This window comes from Oncorhynchus clarkii, chromosome 23 (assembly GCF_045791955.1).
Source record: "Oncorhynchus clarkii lewisi isolate Uvic-CL-2024 chromosome 23, UVic_Ocla_1.0, whole genome shotgun sequence".
In the NCBI taxonomy this organism is placed as follows: Eukaryota; Metazoa; Chordata; class Actinopteri; order Salmoniformes; family Salmonidae; genus Oncorhynchus; species Oncorhynchus clarkii.
Window position 1 is genome coordinate 61,333,314 of NC_092169.1, and position 26,166 is coordinate 61,359,479.

The window sequence follows — 26,166 nt, forward strand, 5'->3', positions numbered from 1 at the left end:
CCCAGACCACCTGTATCCTACCAACACATCTCCTGTTAAAACTCCAGACCACCTGTATCCTACCAACACATCTCCTGTTAAAACCCCAGACCACCTGTATCCTACCAACACACCTCCTGTTAAAACTCCAGACCACCTGTATCCTACCAACACATCTCCTGTTAAAACCCCAGACCACCTGTATCCTACCAACACATCTCCTGTTAAAACCCCAGACCACCTGTATCCTACCAACACACCTCCTGTTAAAACTCCAGACCCCCTGTATCCTACCAACACATCTCCTGTTAAAACTCCAGACCACCTGTATCCTACCAACACATCTCCTGTTAAAACCCCAGACCACCTGTATCCTACCAACACATCTCCTGTTAAAACTCCAGACCACCTGTATCCTACCAACACACCTCCTGTTAAAACTCCAGACCACCTGTATCCTACCAACACACCTCCTGTTAAAACTCCAGACCACCTGTATCCTACCAACACATCTCCGGTTAAAACTCCAGACCACCTGTATCCTACCAACACATCTCCTGTTAAAACTCCAGACCACCTGTATCCTACCAACACACCTCCTGTTAAAACTCCAGACCACCTGTATCCTACCAACACATCTCCTGTTAAAACCCCAGACCACCTGTATCCTACCAACACACCTCCTGTTAAAACTCCAGACCACCTGTATCCTACCAACACATCTCCTGTTCCCCTATGGGGCGTTAACTCCAGACCACCTGTATCCTACCAACACATCTCCTGTTAAAACTCCAGACCACCTGTATCCTACCAACACATCTCCTGTTAAAACTCCAGACCACCTGTATCCTACCAACACATCTCCTGTTCCCTTATGGGGCGTTAACTCCAGACCACCTGTATCCTACCAACACACCTCCTGTTAAAACTCCAGACCACCTGTATCCTACCAACACATCTCCTGTTAAAACTCCAGACCACCTGTATCCTACCAACACATCTCCTGTTAAAACTCCAGACCACCTGTATCCTACCAACACATCTCCTGTTAAAACTCCAGACCACCTGTATCCTACCAACACATCTCCTGTTAAAACTCCAGACCACCTGTATCCTACCAACACATCTCCTGTTAAAACTCCAGACCACCTGTATCCTACCAACACATCTCCTGTTAAAACTCCAGACCACCTGTATCCTACCAACACACCTCCTGTTAAAACTCCAGACCACCTGTATCCTACCAACACATCTCCTGTTCCCCTATGGGGCGTTAACTCCAGACCACCTGTATCCTACCAACACATCTCCTGTTAAAACTCCAGACCACCTGTATCCTACCAACACATCTCCTGTTAAAACTCCAGACCACCTGTATCCTACCAACACATCTCCTGTTCCCTTATGGGGCGTTAACTCCAGACCACCTGTATCCTACCAACACACCTCCTGTTAAAACTCCAGACCACCTGTATCCTACCAACACATCTCCTGTTAAAACTCCAGACCACCTGTATCCTACCAACACATCTCCTGTTAAAACTCCAGACCACCTGTATCCTACCAACACATCTCCTGTTAAAACTCCAGACCACCTGTATCCTACCAACACATCTCCTGTTAAAACTCCAGACCACCTGTATCCTACCAACACACCTCCTGTTAAAACTCCAGACCACCTGTATCCTACCAACACATCTCCTGTTAAAACCCCAGACCACCTGTATCCTACCAACACATCTCCTGTGCTCCTATGGGGCGGTAACTCCAGACCACCTGTATCCTACCAACACACCTCCTGTTAAAACCCCAGACCACCTGTATCCTACCAACACACCTCCTGTTAAAACCCCAGACCACCTGTATCCTACCAACACACCTCCTGTTAAAACCCCAGACCACCTGTATCCTACCAACACATCTCCTGTTAAAACTCCAGACCACCTGTATCCTACCAACACATCTCCTGTTAAAACCCCAGACCACCTGTATCCTACCAACACACCTCCTGTTAAAACTCCAGACCACCTGTATCCTACCAACACATCTCCTGTTAAAACCCCAGACCACCTGTATCCTACCAACACATCTCCTGTTAAAACCCCAGACCACCTGTATCCTACCAACACACCTCCTGTTAAAACTCCAGACCCCCTGTATCCTACCAACACATCTCCTGTTAAAACTCCAGACCACCTGTATCCTACCAACACATCTCCTGTTAAAACCCCAGACCACCTGTATCCTACCAACACATCTCCTGTTAAAACTCCAGACCACCTGTATCCTACCAACACATCTCCTGTTAAAACTCCAGACCACCTGTATCCTACCAACACATCTCCTGTTAAAACTCCAGACCACCTGTATCCTACCAACACATCTCCTGTTAAAACCCCAGACCACCTGTATCCTACCAACACACCTAATGTTAAAACCCCAGACCACCTGTATCCTACCAACACATCTCCTGTTCCCCTATGGGGCGTTAACTCCAGACCACCTGTATCCTACCAACAGAAACGCATTCAAGGCACTCCCTCGTCCTCCTTTCGGGCAAATCTTACCGTGACTCCATTCTCCTGCTTCCTGTTCACAAACAAAAGCTTCAACAGGATGTACCAGTGACGCACTCCAATACAGAAGTGGTCGGACAAAGCCGACCCGCTTACAATGAACGTGACACATACAAGAAGTCTACGACCTCCGAGTCTTCAAACCTGTAGAAAGGCAATATAGGAGGAAAAAGGCTTCCTATTACACCGACTATGAAGCTTGTCGTATATGTGACTGGGTCTGCCAGACGCTAACGGATTACAAAGGGAAACCATGAACTTCCCATGGACACAAAACTCCCAAACGAGCTACATGTCTACATGTGATCTCGCTCTCCGTGGCCGATGTGAGCAAAACGTTTAAACAGGTTAACAATCAATCAATCAAATGTATTGAAATCCCTTCTTACATCAGCTGATGTCAAAAAGTGCTGTACAGAAACCCAGCCTAAAACCCCAAACAGGAAGCAATGCAGGTGTAGAAGCACGGTGGCTATGAAAAACTCCCTAGAAAGGCCAGAACCTAGGAAGAAACCTAGAGAGGAACCAGACTAGGAAAAACTCACTAGAAAGGCCAGAACCTAGGAAGAAACCTAGAAAGGAACCAGGCTAGGAAAACCTCCCTAGAAAGGCCAGAACCTAGGAAGAAACCTAGAGAGGAACCAGACTAGGAAAACCTCCCTAGAAAGGCCAGAACCTAGGAAGAAACCTAGATAGGAACCAGGCTAGGAAAACCTCCCTAGAAAGGCCAGAACCTAGGAAGAAACCTAGAGAGGAACCAGACTAGGAAAACCTCCCTAGAAAGGCCGCCGTGCCAGATGGAATATCAGGGCGGGTTCTCAAATTATCCGCCGACCTTCTGGCAGGTGTCGACAGACATTTTCACTCTCTCGTTGTCCCAAGTCTGTAATCCCAACGTGTCAACCTGACCGCCATTGTCCCTGTTCCCAAGAGCTCCAAGGTAACCTACCTACATGACTATCGCCCTGTAGCACTCATGTATAATAAGGAAGTGGTTTGAAAGGCTGGTCATGAAGCACCATCATCCCAGACACACTAGACCCATTCCTATTCGTATACCGCCCTAACAGATCCACAGATAAAACAATCTCAATTGCACTTCACACTGCCCTCTCCCACCTGGACAAGAAGGGAAATAACTACGTGATAGTGCTGTTCATTGACTACAGCTCAGCGTTCAACACCATAGTCCCCTCCAAGCTCATCACTAAGCTAAGGTCCCTGGGACTAAACACCTCCCTCTGCGATTGACTTCCTGACAGGCCTCCCCCAGGTGGTGAGGCTAGGCAACACCTCCGTCACGCTGGCCCGCAACAAGGGGGCCCATCGGGTGTGTGCTTAGTTCCCTCATGTACTTCCTGTTCACCCACAACTGCGTGGCCATACATGACTCCAACACATGAAGTTTTACTGACAACACAACGCTGGTAGGCCTGATCACCGGTGGCGATGAGTCAGCCTATAGGGAGGGAGGTCAGAGACTTAGCAGTGTGTTGCCAGGACAACAACCTCTCCCTCAACGTCAGTAAGGCCAAGGAGCTCTTTGAGGACTACAGGAGAAAGAGGGGAGAGCACGTCCACATCGACGATGTTGTTTAGCGGGTCGAGAGCTTTAAGTTCCTTGTTGTCCACATCACCAAAGATTTACCATGGTCCACACACACCACACAGTTTTCAGCCTCAGTAAGCCCCCTCTGTTCTGTAGCTATGTGGTCCTCTCTCTTTACAGTAAGCCCTCTCTGTTCTGTAGCTAGATGGTCCTCTCTCTTTCAGTAAGCCCCCTCTGTTCTGTAACTATATGGTCCTCTCTCTTTACAGTAAGCCCCCTCTGTTCTGTAGCTATATGGTCCTCTCTCTTTACAGTAAGCCCCCTCTGTTCTGTAGCTATATGGTCCTCTCTCTTTACAGTAAGCCCCCTCTGTTCTGTAGCTATATGGTCCTCTCTCTTTACAGTAAGCCCCCTCTGTTCTGTAGCTATATGGTCCTCTCTCTTTACAGTAAGCCCCCTCTGTTCTGTAGCTATATGGTCCTCTTTACAGTAAGCTCTCTCTGTTCTGTAGCTAGATGGTCCTCTCTCTTTACAGTAAGCCCTCTCTGTTCTGTAGCTAGATGGTCCTCTCTCTTTACAGCAAGTCAAGAGGCTCAGATAAATGCTAGTTAAGGGCCTGGCTCAGCTGGGCAGCCGGCGTCTCTAAATCTTTCTGCACTTTCCCCCTCTCTCTCCCGCGTGTCGCTGGTCGGCAACCTTGCGGTGCTGCTTTTAGTCAGACAGAACCATGTTCTGTTGGGGTTTAACTGTGGGGTTGTGCTACAGCGGAGGAGGATATTTACAGTACCAGAATAACCGGGTCTCTCCATCCGTCCCTCTTTGTTATATTGGTGGTCTTCAGAGGTGACGGGAGGCTGGGTCTGTATTACAGACAGATGGTGTCTAGCTTACTGATATGTGCTCAACCAGTGTGCTCCAGGAAGAACAACATGGCCCTCCCTGACACAGGCTAAAGGTCAGGTAGAGGGCGGTAATTGTCCAGCTGGGATTTAGATTGGACGCTGACACTCTGACTCTAATTCATTATGGCCACTGATTGGTGCGTGACTCTCAGAGCTTCACAGAAGTTCTAGAATAGATTCCAGAATTCCACAGCAGGCATCAGTCTTCGTTCAGGGGGAGGGGAGCAGGGGTTACCAGGGGCGACAGGGGTTACCAGGGGCGACAGGTGATGGGGTCAGAATGCAGTTGAATGATTTGCCTTCGCATCCACATGCAGTGCGTTGACAGAACTTCACAAAATCACATTGTATTTGTCACCTGTGCTGAAAACAACAGGTACATTGTACACAGATACAAACATTACGATTCTTACAAATGGACAATAAACATACTTTTCTACCACCTATTCTATACCTTACAGTGAAATACCTTCCAGTGAAAAGCTTGCTTATGAGCCCTTAACCAACAATGCAGTTTTAAGAAAGAAAAAAATCTGTGCTATATACAGGGTGTGTGGAGGCTATATACAGGGTGTTACGGTACAGAGTCAATGTGGAGGCTATATACAGGGTGTTACGGTAGTGAAAATGGCAGTGAAGACACTTGCCAGTTGGACAGACGGACAGGTACCGGAGGCTATATACAGGGGGTACAGTGTCAATCTCCTCCCGTAACTCTGACATTAACAGTAATGTACTTCATTCAAAGCTGCGGTTCAGCGCTCAGCGAGTGTCTTATAACACACTGCACTGGTTTCCTCATTCTTAGCCTCGAGTCCATCTGGTTACTAGCCCGATAAGCAGCTTTATTCAGTAAACTAGCTCTCAACTTAACAGTTCCTTTCGATGTGGGATACTACCCCAACACATAGCATTGAGTGGCTTGTTTTCTATTTTTCAGGAATGCTGCTAACTTCAGCTTCACTTTACAGAGTGAAGTTACCTCAGTTAGCAGCACATTACCCGTCCTGGTAATATGTCTGGCCCTGCGGCCTTGAGTGTTGACTTGTTTAAAGGTCTTACTCACATCGGCTGCGGAGACCGTGATCGCACAGTCTTCTGGAACAGCTAGTGTTCTCATGCATGTTTCAGTGTTACTTGCCTCGAAGTGAGCATAGAAGTTATTTAGCTCCTCTGGTAGGCTCGTGTCACAGGGCAGCTCTCGGCTGTGCTGAGTCATATTTATCAACGAGTGATAGTTGATCAGGATAGGTTAGTTTTCTCTAAGTACAGGGCCCATTTCAGGGATGTTACGGATGTTAGAGAAGCGGGCTGGGTTCATGTGAAACTATAGCTAGGTCATAGTAACATGGGTTTAGTTACACTGAGGATGACCACCGGTTGGGCACTAATCTGTTATGGTCGACATTGTATGTAGCCTAGGGGTTAGGGTTAGGGTTAGGGTTAGGCGTGTAACTTTGGGCATGTAACCAAATGGTTGCTGGTTTGAAGGTACAAATCTGTCGTTCTGCTCCTGTCCCCCGGTAGGCCGTCATTGTAAATAATAATTTGTTCTTAATTGACTTGCCGAGTTAAATAAAGGTTAAAGGTTAAATATTTACATATCTTCAATGGTGATTTTTCTCTTGCCATTCTGTGGCCATTTTGTAAACAGTTTAGTGTTGTCCTCTCATTCCAGCATGCAACACAGAGGTGGAGAAGGTGTGTCAAGTGTCATCTGAAGATCACCTGCAGCCCTTCAAGGACAAGATGGAGGAATTCCTCAGCCAAGGTAGGAGAGAGAACACTACTATGGACACACACACACACACACACACACTACTATGGACACACACACACACACTACTATGGACACACACGGACGGACACACATCTTTGTTTTCAGGAATTTTCTGGTATTTTGAGGAGTAAAATTGTATTCCCATTCAATGTCCTATTTTCCCCCGAACCCTAAACGTAACCCTAAAGCCTAAAATATAATTTTAAGATATTCAGGAAACAAAAAAAGTCCTAGAGTTTTGTTATCCAACCTTGTCAGAACATTCTGGTAAGGTAGGAAACATGTACACACACACACCTCAACCTGATGCCATGCAGTGTGGACGTCACCTCAACCTGATGCCAAGCAGTGTGGACGTCACCTCAACCTGATGCCAAGCAGTGTGGACGACACCTCAACCTGATGCCAAGCAGTGTGGACGACACCTCAACCTGATGCCAAGCAGTGTGGACGTCACCTCAACCTGATGCCAAGCGGCGTCACCTCAACCTGATGCCAAGCAGTGTGGACGACACCTCAACCTGATGCCAAGCAGTGTGGACGTCACCTCAACCTGATGCCAAGCAGTGTGGACGGCACCTCAACCTGATGCCAAGCTGTGTGGACGTCACCTCAACCTGATGCCAAGCAGTGTGGACGACACCTCAACCTGATGCCATGCAGTGTGGACGTCACCTCAACCTGATGCCAAGCAGTGTGGACGTCACCTCAACCTGATGCCAAGCAGTGTGGACGTCACCTCAACCTGATGCCAAGCAGTGTGGACGACACCTCAACCTGATGCCAAGCAGTGTGGACGACACCTCAACCTGATGCCAAGCAGTGTGGACGACACCTCAACCTGATGCCAAGCAGTGTGGACGACACCTCAACCTGATGCCAAGCAGTGTGGACGACACCTCAACCTGATGCCAAGCAGTGTGGACGACACCTCAACCTGATGCCAAGCAGTGTGGACGACACCTCAACCTGATGCCAAGCAGTGTGGACGGCACCTCAACCTGATGCCAAGCAGTGTGGACGGCACCTCAACCTGATGCCAAGCAGTGTGGACGTCACCTCAACCTGATGCCAAGCAGTGTGGACGTCACCTCAACCTGATGCCAAGCAGTGTGGACGTCACCTCAACCTGATGCCAAGCAGTGTGGACGTCACCTCAACCTGATGCCAAGCAGTGTGGACGTCACCTCAACCTGATGCCAAGCAGTGTGGACGTCACCTCAACCTGATGCCAAGCGGCGTCACCTCAACCTGATGCCAAGCAGCGTCACCTCAACCTGATGCCAAGCAGTGGTTAAGTTCATTAGCTATTTTAGATTGATTCTGTCTTTAGGACTAAAATACCTTTTAAAGCAAACAATCTCTGCTCTCTGAAAGGCGTGCAGACTGGAAGCTTCTCTCCGTGCGATACAATATATTTTTGGTCTTGAGCTAGGACATGAGGACTGCCATACCCAACTGACGCCCCTTACTACGCTCAACTGAAAGACTTTCTTTCTGCCAATGATAGGATCGCATTAAATATTCTTCAGAAGCATGCACCCTTGTGACTGGACAAACCCGACGACGAGGAGCTTCATGCCAACTTGAATGTCCATTAGGACGTGGAATTCTTGTCACGCCCCCATTTTAATTTCCATTTTTTTTATGGCATCTCGTTATCATTTATCAGCGGGAAAAATTGTTTGACAAATATTATGTTATTGTTGACAAAATGAACACTGACGTTTCAATGATGCCAATTTATTAGTCCACTGAGGGACAGAGTTTCATCGTGTAATGATTTTACTGAGTTACAGTTCATATAATCAGTAAATGTAAATTCATTTATGGAATTCACATGACTGGGCAGGGGTGCAGCTATGGGGTGGGCCTGGGAGGGCACAGGCCCACCCACAGGGGAGCTAGGCCCAGCCAATCAGAAATTAGTTTTCCCCACAAAAGGGTTTATTACAGACATAAATAGTCCCCCCCCCCAGACGATCCCGCTGATGAGGAAGTCGGATGTGGAGGTACCGGGAATGGCGAGCTACAAGTGGTCTGCTGCTGTGAGGTCACTTGGACAAATTGCAGATTATGGTGGAGAAACATTGGATTTCTATTGTTATGGTTCAGTGGAGAGATTGATCTGAACTGGTTGTTTAATCTCACCCAGTGGACTTCACATTATTGACTTCTTGATGATCTTCCCTTGAAATGTACTAATTCCAAATTCCTCACATTCATTACCCACCCCCCCCCCCCCCCACCCCTGTTTTCTTTAGAAAATTATATGGACCCCAGTTGAAAGCAAATCACTGAGCAGTAATTTCACCTATTGAGAGGCATTATAAATCAAAGTGACTCTGGTATCCTGCTTGATTGTCGTGGCAGACTATTCCGGGCTCAGAGCTGTCGTGGTCTGGGTTATCTGGATGTGATTAGCCCGGACCAGTAAGAACCCAGCGCCACTTAAAGGGAAAGCTCCGCCCCGAAAACAATATTTTGGTATTTGATTCATTCGTCCATTGTTGACATCGTCCCAAAATGTTTTGCTTGTCAGCACCCAAGTTTTCAAAATATTTAACTTTCAAAATACAGAAATCATCCCCGTATGATGCATTTTGTTGCATAATTTGATGCTGCGTTTTGAATCATATGAATCCAAATGCAAGGATGGTTTCTGTATTTTGGTAGTTACATACCTTCACATGAGTGTAGACAAGCAAAACATTTTGGGACGAATGAAACAAATTCCCAAAGAGTTTTTTGGATGGCGTTTTCCTTTATCATGGTGGATAATCCCTCGTGACCATTGACGTTCCGTCCACCATGAGAGATTTTGGTAACCTTCTATGGCCATTCATCTTTGCCTGTGACCCGTGAGGACCTCAGGGTCTGGGGTGTCGGGCGTTAACCCCTGAGCTGTCTGCCTGGAGATGTCAACGTTTCTGCCACCCCCCCTCCCCCCCCCCCCCCCCCCCTTCCACCTCTCACGCCGAGAACCTCACTGCTGCAGGCTGCTGTGTCACTCCATTCAGCTTCACGGTGGAATCTGTCTTTTTACCCACAACTGGGATCAATTTGTCAGAGAGAGCACCCCTGGCACTGACCCCTGATACCCCAGGAAGGTGCAACCTCTAATGCCTCTAATGGAGACCCTACTTCCCCAGATCGCCCACTACCAGAGCCACCGATGCCATGGCTAACTGCACTCTAACGAACAGTTATTCAGGAACTTCCAAGTGGGTCGTAGGCTGATGTATGACAGCACCCACACACTTTACATTGAACTGGGAATCTAAATGGTTGCTTTGTCTGGGTGGAGCTCTCCCTGACTGGGAGGTAGAGGTTGTTTGTCTGACTGGGAGGTAGAGGTTGTCTGTCTGACTGGGAGGTAGAGGTTGTCTGTCTGACTGGGAGGTAGAGGTTGTCTGTCTGACTGGGAGGTAGAGGTTGTCTGTCTGACTGGGAGGTAGAGGTTGTCTGTCTGACTGGGAGGTAGAGGTTGTCTGTCTGACTGGGAGGTAGAGGTTGTCTGTCTGACTGGGAGGTAGAGGTTGTCTGTCTGACTGGGAGGTAGAGGTTGTCTGTCTGACTGGGAGGCGAAGGTTGTCTGTCTGACTGGGAGGCGAAGGTTGTCTGTCTGACTGGGAGGCGAAGGTTGTCTGTCTGACTGGGAGGCGAAGGTTGTCTGTCTGACTGGGAGGCGAAGGTTGTCTGTCTGACTGGGAGGCGAAGGTTGTCTGTCTGACTGGGAGGCGAAGGTTGTCTGTCTGACTGGGAGGCGAAGGTTGTCTGTCTGACTGGGAGGCGAAGGTTGTCTGTCTGACTGGGAGGCGAAGGTTGTCTGTCTGACTGGGAGGCGAAGGTTGTCTGTCTGACTGGGAGGCGAAGGTTGTCTGTCTGACTGGGAGGCGAAGGTTGTCTGTCTGACTGGGAGGCGAAGGTTGTCTGTCTGACTGGGAGGCGAAGGTTGTCTGTCTGACTGGGAGGCGAAGGTTGTCTGTCTGACTGGGAGGCGAAGGTTGTCTGTCTGACTGGGAGGCGAAGGTTGTCTGTCTGACTGGGAGGCGAAGGTTGTCTGTCTGACTGGGAGGCGAAGGTTGTCTGTCTGACTGGGAGGCGAAGGTTGTCTGTCTGACTGGGAGGCGAAGGTTGTCTGTCTGACTGGGAGGCGAAGGTTGTCTGTCTGACTGGGAGGCGAAGGTTGTCTGTCTGACTGGGAGGCGAAGGTTGTCTGTCTGACTGGGAGGCGAAGGTTGTCTGTCTGACTGGGAGGCGAAGGTGGTCTTGGCGGTGGTCTGTCTGACCTGTAGACCAATAGGATTGTGTAGTGAGGGGCCACACATCTTATTTTTCACTATGTCCATAGGTTCCACCTGTAGACCAATAGGATTGTGTAGTGAGGGGCCACACATCTTATTTTTCACTATGTCCATAGGTTCCACCTGTAGACCAATAGGATGTTTTAGTGAGGGACCACAGAGATTTTATTGTTCACTGTACAGTACCAGTTAAAAGTTTGGACAGACCAAGTCATTCAAGGATTTTAGTTTATTTTTATGATTTTCTTAATTGTAGAATAATACTGAATAACTATGAAATAACACATATGGAATCATGTAGTAACCAAAAAAGTGTTAAACAAATCAAAATATATTTTAGATTCTTTAAAGTAGCCACCCTTTGCCTTGACCACTTTGCACACTCTTGGAATTCTGTCAACTAGTACCCTCATTGAGAGACGAGGCTGTTCTGAGACCTGTCAACTACTAACCAACTACTACCCTCATTGAGAGACGAGGCTGTTCTGAGACCTGTCAACTACTAACCAACTACTACCCTCATTGAGAGACGAGGCTGTTCTGAGACCTGTCAACTACTAACCAACTAGTACCCTCATTGAGAGAAGAGGCTGTTCTGAGACCTGTCAACTACTAATCAACTACTATCCTGACTGAGAGACAAGGCTGTTCTGACTACTACTGAGAAACGAGCGATCCTACTTACAATAACCACTTGTCTTTCATGTTTTCTGTCTTGCAGCTAAATCTGAACTGGAGGTCCAGGAGACGCAGCTCATTGACACTCACAAGTTGTAAGGAACCGTTTAAATGCATCTTAAATAACATCTGTACCTACCACTTAAAGATACATTTACGAGATTTACTATACCCACTGAGCAATGGTTGAATCAACGTTGTTGAATCATTGAAATGACGTGGAACCAACGTAGAATCGACGTTGAGTTGATGTCTATGCCCAGTGGGTAGAAATTAAGTTTTTTTTTTTTTTTTTTTGTGTGTGTGTTTTCTTCTGAGTTTAAGCAAACAGTGTTGTCATCCAATATAGCAGCATAGTTTGACAGTTTGGAATAAAGTAGAGTTTTTAGCTAGTAAAGCTCTATATTTTGGGAAACCCTATTTAATGAGTAAAGTATTTATTTCCGCATTCCTACAGTTCTAGAACACATTCTATCTTTGTTTCGTTACCCTCCGTCTGCATTGGTTGTTCCATAATGGTGTGTTGTAGGTTCCTGGAGTTGACGGTGTTCTACCAGGTGAAGGCTAAGATGGGTGAGAAGGAGGTTTCCCCCCACACCTTCTTCTCCGTGTGGCACGACTTCTCCTCCGACTTTAAAGACCTGTGGAAGAAGGAGAACAAGATGATCCTACAGGAAAGGTACCAACCAGTCGTGTGTTTTTTTTTTTTAAACAACCAGATGTTTTAAATCAGATGAGTTGTGTTATGTTCAGCTAACTGAATGGAAGACTGTGCTTTGTCTCACTGAAACTCATTGAGACCGGTTGGTTACTTTCCAGGAATCAGAAATGCATCAGGATTGACTTGTTGGATACATGATGTTCTTCTCTGTTTTTAAAGAAGGAATGTTACAGATAAATGTGTTTTCCCCAGGGCTTTATAGGGCTTTATAGGGCTTTATGGGCTTTATAGGGCGTGATAGGGCGTGACAGGGCTTGACAGGGCGCGATAGGGCTTAACAGGGCGTGATAGGGCTTTATACTGTTTGCACTTGAAGTGTATTTATCTTCTGAGGTTGATTTCTACTCTGTCATCACTGCTGACCTTTCTACCAGCTTGACTCTGCTAGGTCTTTAGTGTAGAGAATCATTGTACCATCTAAACCGCTGTGATTTAAATATATTTTTCATAACAAAAATATTGTATTTTCAGCTGTTTGAAGCTGGTGTTACAAAACCCAAAGTCGGACGCAAAAACACATCTTAATGGAAGCATAGAAATAGAGCAGATCTACCCGCTTCTTAGACTTGTTTTCAACGACAACGACAGATCTATAACATACACATCTTTGTGAATTTGTTTGGGTCGCCCAAAAAGTAACACATTGCAGCTTTAAGTTACCACACATGCTTTTCCAGTGATCTTAGGGACAGTATTAGGAGGAATTGTTTTCTATTAGTCAGTGGTCTAACAGACAGTGTTAGGAGGAATTGTTTTATATTAGTCAGTGGTCTAACAGACAGTATTAGGAGGAATTGTTTTATATTAGTCAGTGGTCTAACAGACAGTATTAGGAGGAATTGTTTTCTATTAGTCAGTGGTCTAACAGACAGTGTTAGGAGGAATTGTTTTATATTAGTCAGTGGTCTAACAGACCGGAGGAATTGTTTTATATTAGTCAGTGGTCTAACAGACAGTATTAGGAGGAATTGTTTTCTATTAGTCAGTGGTCTAACAGACAGTATTAGGAGGAATTGTTTTATATTAGTCAGTGGTCTAACAGACAGTATTAGGAGGAATTGTTTTATATTAGTCAGTGGTCTAACAGACAGTATTAGGAGGAATTGTTTTATATTAGTCAGTGGTCTAACATACAGTATTAGGAGGAATTGTTTTATATTAGTCAGTGGTCTAACAGACAGTATTAGGAGGAATTGTTTTATATTAGTCAGTGGTCTAACAGACAGTATTAGGAGGAATTGTTTTATATTAGTCAGTGGTCTAACAGACAGGAGGTATTGTTTTATATTAGTCAGTGGTCTAACAGACAGTATTAGTAGGTATTGTTTTATATTAGTCAGTGGTCTAACAGACAGGAGGTATTGTTTTATATTAGTCAGTGGTCTAACAGACAGGAGGTATTGTTTTATATTAGTCAGTGGTCTAACAGACAGGATGTATTGTTTTATATTAGTCAGTGGTCTAACAGACAGGAGGTATTTTATATTAGTCAGTGGTCTAACATACAGTATTAGGAGGAATTGTTTTATATTAGTCAGTGGTCTAACAGACAGGAGGTGTTTTATATTAGTCAGTGGTCTAACATACAGTATTAGGAGGAATTGTTTTATATTAGTCAGTGGTCTAACAGACAGTATTAGGAGGAATTGTTTTATATTAGTCAGTGGTCTAACAGACAGGAGGTATTGTTTTATATTAGTCAGTGGTCTAACAGACAGTATTAGGAGGAATTGTTTTATATTAGTCAGTGGTCTAACAGACAGTATTAGTAGGTATTGTTTTATATTAGTCAGTGGTCTAACAGACAGGAGGTATTGTTTTATATTAGTCAGTGGTCTAACAGACAGGAGGTATTGTTTTATATTAGTCAGTGGTCTAACAGACAGGAGGTATTGTTTTATATTAGTCAGTGGTCTAACAGACAGTATTAGGAGGAATTGTTTTATATTAGTCAGTGGTCTAACAGACCGTATTAGTAGGTATTGTTTTATATTAGTCAGTGGTCTAACAGACCGGAGGTATTGTTTTATATTAGTCAGTGGTCTAACAGACAGGAGGTATTGTTTTATATTAGTCAGTGGTCTAACAGACAGGATGTATTGTTTTATATTAGTCAGTGGTCTAACAGACAGTATTAGGAGGAATTGTTTTATATTAGTCAGTGGTCTAACAGACAGGAGGAATTGTTTTATATTAGTCAGTGGTCTAACAGGCAGTATTACGAGGAATTGTTTTATATTAGTCAGTGGTCTAACAGGCAGTATTAGGAGGAATTGTTTTATATTAGTCATCTAACAGAGACAGTATTACTCTTGCGGTGGTCTTGCGGTGGTCTTGGTGTGTGTGTCGTATTCTGTTCCATTAGTATTCCATCACTGTTGTTACCCCCATGGTTGAATCGTGATCTCCCATAACGTTCCCCATATGTTTAATATCAGATCATATCTGTCTCCATTAAAACCCATTCAAAAAGCAGGCAAACCTGTCACTGAACCACATCAGTGAATATGTATTCATCCCCAATATTAAAAAGACTGCTAAGGATTTGTCCCAAATGGCACCCTATTCCCTATATTGTGCACTACTTTTGACCAAGTATCCTTAGGGAGTAGGGTGCCGTTTGGGACATAGACTAGACTGGTCCGGTTAGCTTCCAGTTGTCCGATGAGGTTTCCTGATAATGCAGAGTCAACAAAGTAGAAATGAGCCCCTGACCCCGGGGAAGAGATGAGGGTTACTGTTTGTTATACATTACAAACCCCCAACCACTAAAGGACCAGGGATCACACACATCAACACACATCTTGCTTCTCTCTGTCTGGATCTGGTACGATAATGTCTAGTTTCTCTCTGTCTGGATCTGGTCTAGTTTCTCTCTGTCTGGATCTGGTCTAGTTTCTCTCTGTCTGGATCTGGTCTAGTTTCTCTGTCTGGATCTGGTCTAGTTTCTCTGTCTGGATCTGGTACGATAATGTCTAGTTTCTCTCTGTCTGGATCTGGTATGATAATGTCTAGTTTCTCTCTGTCTGGATCTGGTATGATAATGTCTAGTTTCTCTCTGTCTGGATCTGGTTCGATGATGTCTAGGTTCTCTGTCTGGATCTGGTACGATAATGTCTAGTTTCTCTGTCTGGATCTGGTACGATAATGTCTAGTCTCTCTGTCTGGATCTGGTATGATAATGTCTGGATCTGGTTATTATAATGTCTAGTTTCTCTGTCTGGATCTGGTACAATAATGTCTAGTTTCTCTCTGTCTGGATTGATAATGTCTGGGTTTCTCTCTGTCTGGGTCTGGTACGATAATGTATAGTTTCTCTGTCTGGATCGGGTACGATAATGTCTAGTTTCTCTGTCTGGATCGGGTACGATAATGTCTAGGCTCTGTCTGGATCGGGTACGATTATGTCTAGTCTCTGTCTGGATCTGGTATGATAATGTCTAGTCTCTCTGTCTGGATCTGGTATGATAATGTCTAGTTTCTCTGTCTGGATCTGGTACGATAATGTCTAGTTTCTCTGTCTGGATCTGGTACGATAATGTCTAGTTTCAGGTTACTCTGAATGCATAGAGAACGTCCCTGCACTGCTCGGCAGTACAAGAGGGTGTGTGTGTGTGTGTGTGTGACACCGCGGTGCCCTGTGAGAGTCGTACAGATGTTGGTCATGGTTTCAGGGCATTAACCTGGAGGAGAGGAGGGAAGTGGTTTGTAAAGAAAACATCAGGAGTCTCATCATCATCTTGTTCCCATTGGGTTGTAAGGTTTGTTCAGGCAAAGTAACAGTTTGTTTTCCCACAATCAGAGGGCACTTTAGACCCCTGTACTGTATTCTGATAGGTAACACTTTAGACCCCTGTACTGCATTCTGATAGGTAACACTTCTGACCCCTGTACTGCATTCTGATAGGTAACACTTTAGACCCCTGTTCTGCATTCTGATAGGTAACACTTTAGACCCTGTTCTGCATTCTGATAGGTAACACTTCTGACCCCTGCACTGCATTCTGATAGGTAACACTTCTGACCCCTATTCTGCATTCTGATAGGTAACACTTCTGACCCCTGTACTGCATTCTGATAGGTAACACTTCTGACCCCTATTCTGCATTCTGATAGGTAACACTTCTGACCCCTGTACTGCATTCTGATAGGTAACACTTTAGACTCCTATTCTGTATTCTGATAGGTAACACTTCTGACCCCTGTACTGCATTCTAATAGGTAACACTTCTGACCCCTGTACTGCATTCTGATAGGTAACACTTCTGACCCCTGTACTGCATTCTGATAGGTAACACTTCTGACCCCTGTACTGCATTCTGATAGGTAACACTTCTGACCCCTATTCTGCATTCTGATAGGTAACACTTCTGAGCCCTGTACTGCATTCTGATAGGTAACACTTTAGACCCCTGTACTGCATTCTGATGGGTAACACTTCTGACCCCTATTCTGTATTCTGATAGGTAACACTTCTGACCCCTGTACTGCATTCTGATAGGTAACACTTCTGACCCCTGTACTGCATTCTGATAGGTAACACTTCTGACCCCTATTCTGTATTCTGATAGGTAACACTTCTGAGCCCTGTACTGCATTCTGATAGGTAACACTTCTGACGCCTGTACTGCATTCTGATAGGTAACACTTCTGACCCCTATTCTGCATTCTAATAGGTAACACTTCTGACCCCTGTACTGCATTCTGATAGGTAACACTTCTGACCCCTGTACTGCATTCTGATAGGTAACACTTCTGACCCCTGTACTGCATTCTGATAGGTAACACTTCTGACCCCTATTCTGCATTCTGATAGGTAACACTTCTGACCCCTGTACTGCATTCTGATAGGTAACACTTTCGACCCCTATTCTGCATTCTGATAGGTAACACTTCTGACCCCTGTACTGCATTCTGATAGGTAACACTTCTGACCCCTGTACTGCATTCTGATAGGTAACACTTTAGACTCCTATTCTGCATTCTGATAGGTGACACTTCTGAGCCCTGTACTGCATTCTGATAGGTAACACTTCTGACCCCTGTACTGCATTCTGATAGGTAACACTTCTGACCCCTGTACTGCATTCTGATAGGTAACACTTCTGACCCCTATTCTGCATTCTGATAGGTAACACTTCTGACCCCTGTACTGCATTCTGATAGGTAACACTTTAGACTCCTATTCTGTATTCTGATAGGTAACACTTCTGACCCCTGTACTGCATTCTAATAGGTAACACTTCTGACCCCTGTACTGCATTCTGATAGGTAACACTTCTGACCCCTGTACTGCATTCTGATAGGTAACACTTCTGACCCCTGTACTGCATTCTGATAGGTAACACTTCTGACCCCTATTCTGCATTCTGATAGGTAACACTTCTGAGCCCTGTACTGCATTCTGATAGGTAACACTTTAGACCCCTGTACTGCATTCTGATGGGTAACACTTCTGACCCCTATTCTGTATTCTGATAGGTAACACTTCTGACCCCTGTACTGCATTCTGATAGGTAACACTTCTGACCCCTGTACTGCATTCTGATAGGTAACACTTCTGACCCCTATTCTGTATTCTGATAGGTAACACTTCTGAGCCCTGTACTGCATTCTGATAGGTAACACTTCTGACGCCTGTACTGCATTCTGATAGGTAACACTTCTGACCCCTATTCTGCATTCTAATAGGTAACACTTCTGACCCCTGTACTGCATTCTGATAGGTAACACTTCTGACCCCTGTACTGCATTCTGATAGGTAACACTTCTGACCCCTGTACTGCATTCTGATAGGTAACACTTCTGACCCCTATTTTGCATTCTGATAGGTAACACTTCTGACCCCTGTACTGCATTCTGATAGGTAACACTTTCGACCCCTATTCTGCATTCTGATAGGTAACACTTCTGACCCCTGTACTGCATTCTGATAGGTAACACTTCTGACCCCTGTACTGCATTCTGATAGGTAACACTTTAGACTCCTATTCTGCATTCTGATAGGTGACACTTCTGAGCCCTGTACTGCATTCTGATAGGTAACACTTCTGACCCCTGTACTGCATTCTGATAGGTAACACTTCTGACCCCTGTACTGCATTCTGATAGGTAACACTTCTGAGCCCTGTACTGCATTCTGATAGGTAACACTTCTGAGCCCTGTACTGCATTCTGATAGGTAACACTTCTGACCCCTGTACTGCATTCTAATAGGTAACACTTCTGACTCCTGTACTGCATTAACCAGAGGCTGTCCTCTGCATTCATTGACTCATCGTGGACGACTGTGTGATTTCTCTCTCCGTGGCCGACGTGTGTAAGACTCGTAAGGCCGCTGGGCCAGACAGAATACCAGGGGTCGTTTTTCAGAGCGTGTGCAGACCAGCTGGAAAGTGTCTTCGCTGACATTTTCAACATCTCCTTGTCGGAGTCTGTAATCCCAACATGTTTCAAAGCAGACCACAATTTTCTCTGTTCCAAAGAACTCCAAGACAACCTGCTTAAATGACTGTCGTCCTGCAGCGCCCACATCTGTCACCGTGAAATGCTTTGAATGTCCTGTCACACATCAACACCATCATCCCAGTCATGTAATAAACTTGACAGTACGTTTGTTTATATGTAACTCTGTGTTGTTTTGTCGCACTGCTTTGCTTTATCTTGGCCAGGTCGCAGTTGTAAATGAGAACTTGTTCTCAACTGGCCTACCTGGTTAAATTAAGGTGAAATAAAATCCTAAATAGTGTATCTCTGGCCCTTCCTCTGTTTGGCCTTATTTCCAATATATGAAATAAGATTTTCAACAACAACAAAAAAGAATGTTACCAAAACTGTACGAATTTATCCTAAATATAAACCATCAAGTTGGTGAATCCCATTGGTGTTTATTAAGAGGGATGAATGTTATTTTCCACACTACTTTGCCGACGTCTAACTAGACCGGATCCAGACAGATCTTTGCCGACGTCTAACTAGACCGGATCCAGACAGATCTTTGCCGACGTCTAACTAGACCGGATCCAGACAGATCTTTGCCGACGTCTAACTAGACCGGATCCAGACAGATCTTTGCCGACGTCTAACTAGACCGGATCCAGACAGATCTTTGCCGACGTCTAACTAGACCGGATCCAGACAGATCTTTGCCGACGTCTAACTAGACCGGATCCAGACAGATCTTTGCCGACGTCTAACTAGACCGGATCCAGACAGATCTTTGCCGACGTCTAACTAGACCGGATCCAGACAGATCTTTGCTGACGTCTAACTAGACCGGATCCAGACAGATCTTTGCCGACGTCTAACTAGACCGGATCCAGACAGATCTTTGCCGACGTCTAACTAGACCGGATCCAGACAGATCTTTGCTGACGTCTAACTAGACCGGATCCAGACAGATCTTTGCCGACGTCTAACTAGACCGGATCCAGACAGATCTTTGCTGACGTCGGTGTGTCTTTGGTTGTTTTGGCGTTAGACTGGCGGCAGTCGGGACATGTTCTAGTTGGACGAGGTGCAGAGTTCATTAATTAAGAAATTCATTAAGAAATCGAAATGTTCATTTACATATTTTCATTATGCGCTTTTCTCTTGAATCATATTGGTTTATCTAGTAGAAACTCATGAACAATATGGACACAGATTATTATTTGTTTTTAAAAGGAAAACTTTATGAAAACATTTGTTTGTTATTGAAATAGAACTTAATTAAGAAAGATGTGATTGTCACAGATGTTCTGTCAATTACAAAAATGACTGAAGATTGTGGTAACTTTGGTAAACTACTGTTAGTTTTGCAACCCAATGCCTGGTACATAAAACCCCTGACCTTCAGACCTCAGAAGGACATGTGTAGGTTAGGAAGGTTTCTCCCAGGGGACAGAATGACCTGTCTAGGTTAGGAAGGTTTCTCCCAGGGGACAGAATGACCTGTCTAGGTTAGGAAGGTTTCTCCCAGGGGACAGAATGACCTGTCTAGGTTAGTAAGGTTTCTCCCCTTCGGGGACAGAATGACATGTCTAGGTTAGGAAGGTTTCTCCCAGGGGACAGAATGACCTGTCTAGGTTAGGAAGGTTTCTCCCAGGGGACAGAATGACCTGTCTAGGTTAGGAAGGTTTCTCCCCTTCGAGGACAGAATGACATGTCTAGGCTAGGAAGGTTTCTCCCAGGGGACATAATGACATGTCTAGGTTAGGAAGGTTTCTCCCAGGGGACAGAATGACATGTCTAGGTTAGGAAGGTTTCTCCCATTCGGGGACTGATTGACATGTCTAGGTTAGGAAGGTTTCTCCCAGGGGACATAATGACATGTCTAGGTTAGGAAGGTTTCTCCCAAGGGACATAATGACATGTCTAGGTTAGGAAGGTTTCTCCCAGGGGACAGATTGACATGTCTAGGTTAGGAAGGTTTCTCCCAGGGGACAGAATGACATGTCTAGGTTAGGAAGGTTTCTCCCAGGGGACAGATTGCCATGTCTAGGTTAGGGAGGTTTCTCCCGGGGGACAGATTGACATGTCTAGGTTAGGAAGGTTTCTCCCAGGGGACAGATTGACATGTCTAGGTTAGGAAGGTTTCTCCCAAGGGACAGAGTGACATGTCTAGGTTAGGAAGGTTTCTCCCAGGGGACAGAATGACATGTCTAGGTTAGGAAGGTTTCTCCCCTTCGGGGACTGATTGACATGTCTAGGTTAGGAAGGTTTCTCCCAGGGGACAGAATGACATGTCTAGGTTAGGAAGGTTTCTCCCAGGGGACAGAATGACATGTCTAGGTTAGGAAGGTTTCTCCCAGGGGACAGAATGACATGTCTCGGTATATGAATATTCGCCCTGTTCCACACTCTATTTCAGGGTTTATATTAATATTTGTTCAGCCTCTTGGCATATATTCTGGATACATCAGATCAGTTATCATTTATCACCCTGAATACATAAACACCAACACACACACTCATCCCTGATCACTACTGTCCTCTGGTGTGGCAGCCAGCTCTCATAAAGCAGACAGTGTGTCAAGAAGAGTCTCATTACAACAACACATTCCCATTTATGGTCCTGGAGACAGTCACTGGTTCTGTTGACGGTTTGGAGGTCAAGGAAATTAGACATGAAATGCACTGCATTCTTTCCTCTCCCCCTCTGCCCCCCTCCTTTTGTCTCCCCTTCCTCTCTCCTCTACCTCTCCCCTTCCTCTCTCCTCTACCCTTCCCCTACCTCTCCTCTACCCTTCCCCTACCCCTCCTCTCTCCTTCCCCTACCCCTCCTCTCTCCTTCCCCTACCCCTCCTCTCTCCTTCCCCTACCCCTCCTCTCTCCTTCCCCTCCCCTCCTCTCTCCTTCCCCTCCCCTCCTCTCTCCTTCCCCTCCCCTCCTCTCTCCTTCCCCTCCCCCCTCCCCTCCCCTCCTCTCTCCCTCCCCTCCCCTCCTCTCTCCCTCCCCTTCCCCTCTTCTCTCCTTCCCTTCCTCCTCTCCCCTTCCCCTCTTCTCTCCTTCCCTCCTCATCCCCTCCCCTCCACCTTCCTCTCCTCTGTTTTGGTGGCAGGATAGTGATCCTCCTCCAGTACTTAACGAAGGGAAGCGTGGGGCTTGTGGACAGGTGGTGGGTAGAGAGGGTGTCAGGCTGTCAGTTAAGAACTTCCGACCACAGAGATTTAACATCTGGCTACAATTAAAATCTGTCATGAAGAGGATATTCTTTCTCTCACTCTCTCCTTACTGCTGCTGCTGCTCGCGCTCTCTCCTCTCTCTCTCTCTTACTGCCCCTCTCTCTCTCTCTCTTACTGCCCCTCTCTTTCTTTCTCTTACTGCCTCTCTCTTTCTTTCTCTCTTACTGTCTCTCTCTCTCTCTCTTTCTCTGTCTCACTTGCACACTGGAAGAGTAGTTCAGTTTCCTGTTGTGTCAGTTTGACTGAAGAATGTGAGAATATGACAGTCGGGTTGACTCCGCCGGGTTGACTCCGCCGGGTTGACTCCGCCGGGTTGACTCCGCCGGGTTGACTCCGCCGGGTTGACTCAGTCGGGTTGACTCAGTCGGGTTGACTCAGTCGGGTTGACTCAGTCGGGTTGACTCAGTCGGGTTGACTCAGTCGGGTTGACTCAGTCGGGTTGACTCAGTCGGGTTGACTCCGCCGGGTTGACTCCGTCGGGTTGACTCCGCTGGGTTGACTCTCTCTGGAGGATAAATCTGTTTTCCATTACTAACCCTTCCACCCTCTCTCTCTCTGGAGGACAAATCTGTTTTCCATTACTAACCCTTCCACCCCCTCTCTCTCTGGAGGACAAATCTGTTTTCCATTACTAACCCTTCCACCCTCTCTCTCTCTGGAGGACAAATCTGTTTTCCATTACTAACCCTTCCACCCTCTCTCTCTCTGGAGGACAAATCTGTTTTCCATTACTAACCCTTCCACCCCCTCTCTCTCTGGAGGACAAATCTGTTTTCCATTACTAACCCTTCCACCCCCTCTCTCTCTGGAGGACAAATCTGTTTTCCATTACTAACCCCTCCACCCCCCCTCTCTCTCTGGAGGACAAATCTGTTTTCCATTACTAACCCTTCCACCCCCTCTCTCTCTGGAGGACAAATCTGTTTTCCATTACTAACCCTTCCACCCCCTCTCTCTCTGGAGGACAAATCTGTTTTCCATTACTAACCCTTCCACCCTCTCTCTCTCTGGAGGACAAATCTGTTTTCCATTACTAACCCTTCCACCCCCTCTCTCTCTGGAGGATAAATCTGTTTTCCATTACTAACCCTTCCACCCCCTCTCTCTCTGGAGGACAAATCTGTTTTCCATTACTAACCCTTCCACCCCCTCTCTCTCTGGAGGACAAATCTGTTTTCCATTACTAACCCTTCCACCCCCTCTCTCTCTGGAGGACAAATCTGTTTTCCATTACTAACCCTTCCACCCCCTCTCTCTCTGGAGGACAAATCTGTTTTCCATTACTAACCCTTCCACCCTCTCTCTCTCTGGAGGACAAATCTGTTTTTATTACAGCTTTTCTGCTACTTATACATTTTACATACATGGTACTTTTATATAAAGCAGTCACATAACAATAGTACATTACCAAACCTCAGCTCTTTAATCCCACCCCCTCAGCCTCTCTCAGCCCATCCCACCTATCACCATAGACCTCAGTTCTTTAATCCCACCCCTCAGCCCATCCCACCTATCACCATAGACCACCCTCATTTGGTTTCCATGTTCCATATATTTTTCAATTGTGATGTTTTACATACATTTTTAACCTTTCTAATCGTATATTATCCACAGATTGTGAGCTAAAGATGATAACCTTTCCTGCGAGTATTATATTAGTTAGTGACTCAGTGGGGTTTTCCAGATCTCCCATCACTGCTATTTGTGAGGTTAATTTTAAGTGCATGTTGTGATTAATTTATTTTTACCATTCCTGAACCTGTGACCAGAAACAAGCTACAATAACAGAATACATTATCTATTGATTCTGTCACTTTCCCAGCAAAATCTACAGAACTGAGATTGTTGTATGCCCCATATATACATAGCATTCTTTTGGTGGCAAATTATTTCATTATTTAAATAGAAAAACTAAGTGTTGAAATAAGTGTAGATTTTTTTTGCACCAGTTCATGTACCAAGTCATGTACCATCATCATCATGGCAGATGGTTGATCAAATCTCCCATTTATTTTGCAACCTATACGATGCAGCTGTTAACATGTTTGTCCTCAAATGAAACTGGTGTGTTTTTCTATTGGTGCCAGTTCCTTTCAGCCAATTTGTATCTTTAATACATGGCAGACAAACAAGTTCCCAACCTTCTCCCTTTTCCATCTGCCGCCTCCATTTTTGTGGTAATGCTGCAATCAGTTGGTTGTGAATTTGTATTGAGCAGCTATTCCCATATATTTTCCAATGTGACATAACACCTCCATTTCTATTCATAATATCATTAACAAATATAATACAATTGTTTTGTTTTTTTCCATAAAGAATTTTTTGATTAATCCGTTTTTTTTTTTTTATATCATTAATATTTGTTCTAACTTTTCTGAAAAATTAAACTGAAATTGAAAACCAGCTTGTTTAAGAAAGGGCGATATTTTAAACAAAACTTCATTTTCAATAAGTCAGAAATGAGAAGTTGTAATCTGTATGAAGGCAAAAAGGTCAGTTTAATTTAGTGAAGCTTTTAGTGAGCAGTTTAAAGCTTTTAATATTTTATTAGTAAACACAATCTTTTTTTTTTTACGATCCAATACGGTGCACTTGTTATAATTAGGTTTTAGTACAGAGAGTCTAGAAAAGTGACCAAGATGTTCAATGAGACTGTGCAGGCATCCAGATTCCTGCCTTAAGTTGTTTCTTAACCCTGGATTTCCAACCCCTTGATGTTCTTGTTGGATCTAATTTTAATAGCTAGTATTTCAATGGTCATAATAAATAAATATGGAGACAACGGACAGCCTTGTTTTACTCCTCTTAAAAGCTCAATACCCTCGCCCCTCTCTCCTGTATAAGAGATTCACCAAAATTAAAGTCATCCAGGCATTTAAATATACATTCTACTCATACTTAATCAGATTGATAATCTTCGATTTTTCATAATATTCAATTGTTTGAAGTAATTGTAATCTGTCTGATCAGGATGAACAATATCTGGTAAAAACCTTTTTTTTTTATTCTATGTGCTATGCATTTCACCAGGGTTTTGACATCACAGGGCTGGTTAATAGAACTCCTGTCATCGTCCCTGTCTGCCTTTGTCCTGCTCTGTAATGGGGAGCCCCTGTTCCTGATGGGAATGGTTTGTCCCGACCGCTCCACCCCCATAATGGGGAGCCCCTGTTCCTGATGGGAACGGTTTGTCCCAACCACTCCACCTCCATAATGGGGAGCCCCTGTCCCGACCGCTCCACCTCCATAATGGGGAGCCCCTGTTCCTGATGGGAATGGTTTGTCCCGACCGCTCCACCTCTGTAATGGGGAGGTTCCTGATGGTAATGGGGTTCCTTTCCTGATCCTGTTACAACCAATCAGTATCCAGGAGCACACAGGGCCAGTGGCTCATTACCTTGAATACATAGGCCTGTGTAGAAGGATCAGTGTGTCGGCCAACCATGGCTGAAGGTCTGCGGGAGCTTTTAAGGGGCATTATACTGCTTATTTGGATGTTCTGTCCATGGTGCCCCGAATGTTGTATGAATAGGATGGAAGGTTGGCTAGATGCTGGAGCTGGTATCAGGACAGCATTGTGGGTTTTCACTATGACCCAGATGTATATGGTAGCTGACTGCTGTGTGATGTTGTTTCTGCGATACAGACTGAAGAAGGCAGAGGAGTGCTTCAGACAAGCCAAGGAGAAGGCTACCTACAGTGTCAAACCCAAGCATGCTTCGGGAATTGTAAGTGATCAACCTCACAATATAATTGGCCACTATATACACATGGACTTTTACTTGATTGGGTCCTTATCACCGTTTAAAACCTGAAGAAAGCATATCTGAACATTTAACGTATCGTTTTTCCACAGAAAGCCAAGCTGGGCATGAAGATTTAAGACAGGTGGACGTCTACGTTTACTGGAGAGAGAGACGAGGAACAACCACATTGGACTGCATGTACTACTACAGATAAATCACTTAGGCTTTAGAACAAGAACCACAACGACACACTATTCCCCATG

At 45.2% G+C, this 26,166-nt stretch overlaps 1 protein-coding gene across 1 annotated transcript in view; it reads left to right on the forward strand.

The window, feature by feature from the left end:
* LOC139381607 (formin-2-like) overlaps positions 1-26,040 on the forward strand; it is a 143,856-nt gene extending 117,816 nt beyond the window's left edge. The window contains exons 15-19 of the mRNA XM_071125260.1: positions 6,685-6,777; positions 11,815-11,866; positions 12,301-12,450; positions 25,804-25,885; positions 26,014-26,040. Coding sequence (XP_070981361.1) covers positions 6,685-6,777; positions 11,815-11,866; positions 12,301-12,450; positions 25,804-25,885; positions 26,014-26,040 — 404 coding nt within the window. The remainder of the gene's footprint in view (positions 1-6,684; positions 6,778-11,814; positions 11,867-12,300; positions 12,451-25,803; positions 25,886-26,013) is intronic.
* The last annotated feature ends 126 nt before the right edge of the window (positions 26,041-26,166 follow it).